Source organism: Zingiber officinale, chromosome 4A, assembly GCF_018446385.1.
Source record: "Zingiber officinale cultivar Zhangliang chromosome 4A, Zo_v1.1, whole genome shotgun sequence".
In the NCBI taxonomy this organism is placed as follows: Eukaryota; Viridiplantae; Streptophyta; class Magnoliopsida; order Zingiberales; family Zingiberaceae; genus Zingiber; species Zingiber officinale.
The window spans coordinates 135,478,162-135,484,195 of NC_055992.1; the positions used below are offsets into that span (position 1 = coordinate 135,478,162).

Here is a 6,034-nt window from a genome sequence, read left to right on the forward strand (position 1 = left end):
ATTTTACACTGCATAATTTTTTTAAAAAAAAATCTTAAACTAATTTAAATTAATTTAAAATCTGTACTAAAAGAAAATACAAATTGATATTTTACTATTTATAGTTGCATATAAACCCTAAATCACCCAATTAACAAACCTTACCCTTATAGCTTATCCCTTTATAGCAATTATTAATAGCTTTTCAAAATGTCAATTAAATTTTCATTAATTTCAAACGTCAAAATATTTTTATTTCCATATCCAGGAAACAAAAATAAATAAATAAAATAATAATATTTGAAAAAGAAAAAAAATAAATCTTAATAGTATGTTCAAGATGCTGCCCTCTAACAACAGCTTGCATATTTATATCTCAAGGAAACAAGCAAAATGGTGACTGGAAATTCTCAATTACAGATCGTTTTTTCTTTCGATTTCCTGATTAACTAGTTGAACTAACTGATCCGGTCCGTGGAGCTAGCCGATCTGGTCCAGTCTTCGATACACTGCCATCTAACATCAGCTTGCATCTATGTTTGTTTCCAGCTTATGATAGTTACATGTTTATCGAAACACGCTAAGTAGAGAATAGTTCAGAAATAAACAGGGTCTGGAATTCATAGGCTACGATAATAATAATGAACACAAACTGCATCAAAGTAGGCGTTGGAGTTGCGGAAATCTTGACTTTGCGAATGCGAAAAAGAAACGTGCATTCATGCACTCACTTGAGCTTCATCTCCCTTCTTTGCGGTTGGGTTAGCGTTGCCCTGCTCTGCCTTTTTCTGAGCCCTAATTAGGGCACGCTTAGCACGGGGCCGCATCTCCCGCACGTTACGGGGAGGCATTACGAATGGCTCCAGAGGACGATCGGCGAATGGGTGCTCACTTCCAGAGAATATCCTGAGCTTGCGGTCTCGGTCCTGAACATATGTTCAAAGAGTCACATAGGATACTAGCATATAATAATAGCAAAAGGTGATTACACTTACTCCAAACAACCCTCACATTCCGTTCACAAGTTATATGAAAGGAGGTAAATCAAGGGTTAACTTATAATCAAGTGGCTAGAAATGTGAGGAATTTTTTCTCGAGGGCATACGTTCGCTGGGAATTGATCCCTGCCCATTGTACCAAATATGTCACCCCTAAGATACAAGCATACAAAAAAATATATATATAAAACAGCCACATTAGCGGCCCCCTACAACGGCCCCACGTCGTATGGATGGAGGTTCAACAAGAGTACAGATGGCAAACGCATGGCGGGGCCTCTGTTGGCGGTGAAACCCGATTCAGATAGAATGGCATGTGCTTACCATCTCTGTCAAGCCCTGGGGACAAGGATACAAGCATACAATGTGGCAAAAAAGGTGATTCGCTCGCTCACAGCACCCCCGTCAACCTGTCCCTAGGTCAACACAGAGGAGGTAAATCACGAGTGACTACTAGCAATTAGTGTAGGTGGCCAAAACATGCTCGGATGCGCCAAGTTTTGACCCAAGACCTCATGTGACAACACCCCATACCTTAACCACTGCACCGTCTTGAGGGTACGAGGGTACGAGGTTTACCCATAGTGGTAATCATGATAACATCTTACTGTTCATCGGTCATGGAGATTCTAAATGCAACAAGGAAGAATTCACATAGGGAACAGTTGAAATTTCGAAATTCTAATGACAATAACCAAGTAGTATTCTATTCTATAAGTTCCCACAACGGTTCTCTTTCATTAGGAAGATAACGCTAAAGCAGTGGGCTAGTGAGGCTCAGGCAAGGGAGGGAGGGAGGGGGGGAGGGAGAGGGCAACGGTTTCATAGGCGAGGCAAGTGAGGAAGATGAGGGAAGTTTCCGGATTTTAATTCTTCCCACCCATCTTCCCTTCTTCCTCTTTCCTTCAACCACTTGTGCAACTTCAACAAATTGTACTTCTCACTCCACTCTCCTCTCTACCTTTTTCCCTCTCCTCTCCTTTCCTCTACCTTTTGACGGGCAGACACGGCCTTACTATATACATATTACACATCTCACGACAGCAGATTCCATTTTATTCACTTCTTTGTCTTCAAAAAGCAAATAATCATATACAACTCATGATGATAATTCAGCATCATGCAGTAAAAACTATACCATCGAATACAATTACAGTCCCGGAAGAAAGAGGATAGCTAGTGTGTGAGTTAGTTATCATCAGGTTCGATAGAATGGTGTCAAGTTAGAATGTAAAAACACTTCAAAACCTTTTAATTTAGTGTTGTCATAATAATAATTGAGGTTTACATGTATCGTACCTCCAAATGCAAATTAGGGCAGTCAAAATATCAAGAAAATAAATGAATGGTTCTCTGGTACTTGAAAATTTTTGAAGACATGACCACTAAAGTAAAAGAATATCTTGAAGCAGACCATTTTCCGATATATGGCTGACTAATTTTTCAGACTTCCATAAGAAACAGCTTTATAAGGACTTGCGACATTTATGGGCATAGTCTAGCTCACAATAGACTAGTCGGTGATAGTTAAGTAAATCAAATAGCAACTCTAAATAAGCAACACTCAAGAATCTGTACCGATTCATGAGGAGCTTACTCTACTCTAAACAGAAATCCATATGTGAAAACAAATTATGAACTTAGCACAGTTATTTGAAGTTCTGCCAAGTACAACTAATTTCTGAATATTTTTGCTTCTAAAACTCTATCAAAAAGATGATACAGCAGAATATGTTCCTAAAAAAAATCAATTTGATAAGTGGTATTCAGTTTCTCAGAAGGAAAACATTTGCACAAAACTAATAGAGAGCAACAATTTGATGCATTCACTTCTCTAAGATGCTGATTCAATAAAAGTGAAAATTTAGACGAAAGCATAACTTACATCACGTAGTTTGTTGCGTGGTAGCATGCGGAAGACAGCTTTTCGAATCACTTCAGTAGGATCTTTTGCTAGTTGATCCTTCAAACTTCTTTCTTTCAGGTGACCAACATATCTGTGAACATATGTTCATAGTTAGAATACTCGGAAAAAGAAAATATCCAGAATTAACTTACCATGCACCATTTTGATGCATACCCAGTGTGCCAGCGGTAGAATTTGTTAGTCAATTTTCTTCCTGTAACACAGATGTCTTTTGCATTAAGCACAATGCACATATCTCCATCTTCCCGATATGGTGTATATGTCGGTTTATCTTTGCCTTGAAGTACAATTGATATTTGAGACGCCATCCTCCCGAGGACCTAGTGCATGGACAATTAGTTGATGACTGGTTGTCTAACACGTTCATCAGTTTTGTGGGCTGTTTACAAAAGAATATCAGATTGCAAGATACCAGAGGTAGGAAGTACCAACCTGGCCTTTTGCATCAAATACTCGCCACCGCAAACCCTCTAAATTGATCCTCCTCAGTCCAGCCAGAGCTTTCTAGGTAAATTGCGAATACAAAGATTAGACAAGAAGTACAACCGTTTAGTGCACTTTATAGTTTATACCAATGATAATCAGAAATAGGGAAAATAAGTACTAAGATCACTTAAAGTTACCATTAAATCGAGTGCCAGAATTAACATACCACCTCAATCCGTATTAATGTGTGTGAGAAAATGTCTCTTATCAATGAATCAAGGATTTGATAAATAAACCATAAGAGGAAATTGGCCATAGCAGGATGAGATCTATGGTTATGGGAAGATGGGGATAGGAGGCTATGCTGTTACTGTCATTGTGGCATGAGTAAGAACTATGACAAACAATATAAAGGGCATTGAACAAAATGAATAACCGCTTGAGAAATAATTAGAAGACTAGTTCCATCAAATTTTACTTGGAAAACAAAGCCAAGAACCATGGAAAACAAACATGTAACTTCGTTATAACACTAAAAGGTAGACCAGTGTATAGCATTTCCCAAACTTTGAAAACCTGCTGCTCCCTCACCTGGTACAAACTTGAGATTTGCCCTTATTTACATCCCTTTAAGAAGCTCTAGCCATCTAATAATCATCCTTATCTTTGAAGACTTTTGTATACCTCAAGAAGTTAGATGAGGATTTATCTGAAGATAACTATGAATTTAGGTTCTAGAGGTTTTGATAAAGAAATCTAGTATGACAAGGGAGAAAACTGAGGGAACCAACAAAAGTCTATGGGAGTTCGATCCACGAACACAGGTAAGGCAGTTCGCAATTCATGGACCATGTTTGTGAAGGATCAAAATCTTTGACTAAACACGAAGACACCTTTGACGATTTAACTTATCAAAACATGAGACTTTTTTTACTGCTCCACCCAAAGTTCCAAGGCAGCAGGAGTTTATAATTCAAATTGGCATTTGAAAACCAGAGAATAAGATTCCATGATGAAACATTGCATGCATTCTTATAATGCCATATCAATTAAGATTTTATTTCAAAGGAGCATCCAGAAGTTGCATAATTTTTCAAAAATTGTGGGAGAAGGGAAAGAGAATGGTCACAATATTTTGATCAAAAAAGACAATACTACAATGATCAGGCAATTGTTTGAAGCAACTTTTTTCCTTAATAGGTACAGTAAAAAATTGGGAAATTTAAAGGGAAAACATAACAGATTATTTGACCAAAATATACTTTCGATTAATGAACTTTTTATCAAAATCTTCCGATATGGAAAGAGTGCACGTGATAAGTAAAATGTTCCACACGTTATACAGAGAAAACACCTATCGATCTACAGCAATAACCAAAGATCAAGATAAGATCCAACTTCAAGAACTTAAATTTGTTACGGTAGCATTAATTAGACCGCTAAACTAAAGCACGAGAAATCCCAAATGAAAAAAAAAATGTCATTTTATCCATTGTAGAAACAATGAAGTGGAAAAACGGCGGAGATAGGTACGACCATCACCTTTAAGTTTCCTGTAAAAGGTTGAACAGCTGATGCCATTGTCGGTCTCTGCGAAAAAGGTGAGACAAGGAATGAGGCGGGGCGTCAGCTTAGTCGGTGGAGCAGAGACGACGAGCGAGAACTGAGAACCAAGAGAGAGTTCGAGTTCCACGACAGATCTTCGGAAGGACGTCGGGACGGCGATCGTACTCCGGCAGCGGGGCTGCGAAGGGGAGAGGCGGCGGGGACGGCGTAAGGCAGGATTAGGGATGCGCTTTTGGTTTTGGAACTAGAAGAGAACCCGATTCAATCGAACCGGAACACAATTCTATTAAAAACAATCTAAATAAATCCGGTTCAATTGAACCAAATCCTAATTCAATTAAAGCGGGTTGACTTACAATTTTAGTAAAGAGAGTGTGTGTGAAATGCTCATCCCAAAAGTAATCTCGAAAGCTATGGCTGATCGCCGCCCACTCTATTTGGGCGGGAGGATCCTCTCATATATTTTTTTTCAGTAAGGAATACAGAGTAAAAAAATTTTAGAGAAAAATTTAAGAATTGATATATAAATTAATAGTTTATCTTTTTTATTTTTATAAGTCTCATCATGTCAAAAATTTTTCCTAAAATTTTTTCTTCTACCTATCATTTTCATAATATAATTATGATCATGATTTAATCATAATTAATTACAATCCTTTTTTGAGTTCATATTTCCATCATAATTTAACTTGAGGTGGGAGGACGAAGGTCGTCTGGAAACCACAAGTGATGAGTAGATGGTCGAACTATCGAATGTCGAATAAGGACAATCTTCGTCATCCACCCCGATCCAAATTATAACTTGAATGAAAAGATGAATCCAAGAATAAATCATAACTAATTATGACTGAATCACAATTACAATCCGACCATACTTATATTGTAAACCATCCTCTAATTCAAAAACAGTAAACTTTTTAATCCATTATACTTGTTGCTACTCATAAACAAGCAAATAAAATATTATAGATTCTCATTCTACTCGAAAAATTATTAAACAGATTACGTAAATTCGATGATTTTAATATGAATTAAATATTTCTTTAACTGGCTCCAAAAACTCTGCAATGTATTTCGACCCATTACGTTTAAGAAGGCCCTAGAAACTCATATACAACTTCACATTTGAATGTAAATC

At 37.3% G+C, this 6,034-nt stretch overlaps 1 protein-coding gene across 1 annotated transcript; it reads right to left on the reverse strand.

Moving 5' to 3' along the window:
• Positions 1 to 308: 308 nt before the first annotated feature.
• Positions 309 to 5,167, reverse strand: LOC121971355 (50S ribosomal protein L13-like). The gene is made up of 5 exons (XM_042522585.1): positions 4,873 to 5,167; positions 3,337 to 3,408; positions 3,058 to 3,224; positions 2,863 to 2,974; positions 309 to 905 (listed from the first exon to the last, which is right to left on the reverse strand). The coding sequence occupies exons 1-5, from the start codon at positions 4,909 to 4,911 to the stop codon at positions 699 to 701; spliced, it is 597 nt and encodes a 198-aa protein (XP_042378519.1). The 5' UTR covers positions 4,912 to 5,167; the 3' UTR covers positions 309 to 698.
• Between the last annotated feature and the right edge of the window lie 867 nt (positions 5,168 to 6,034).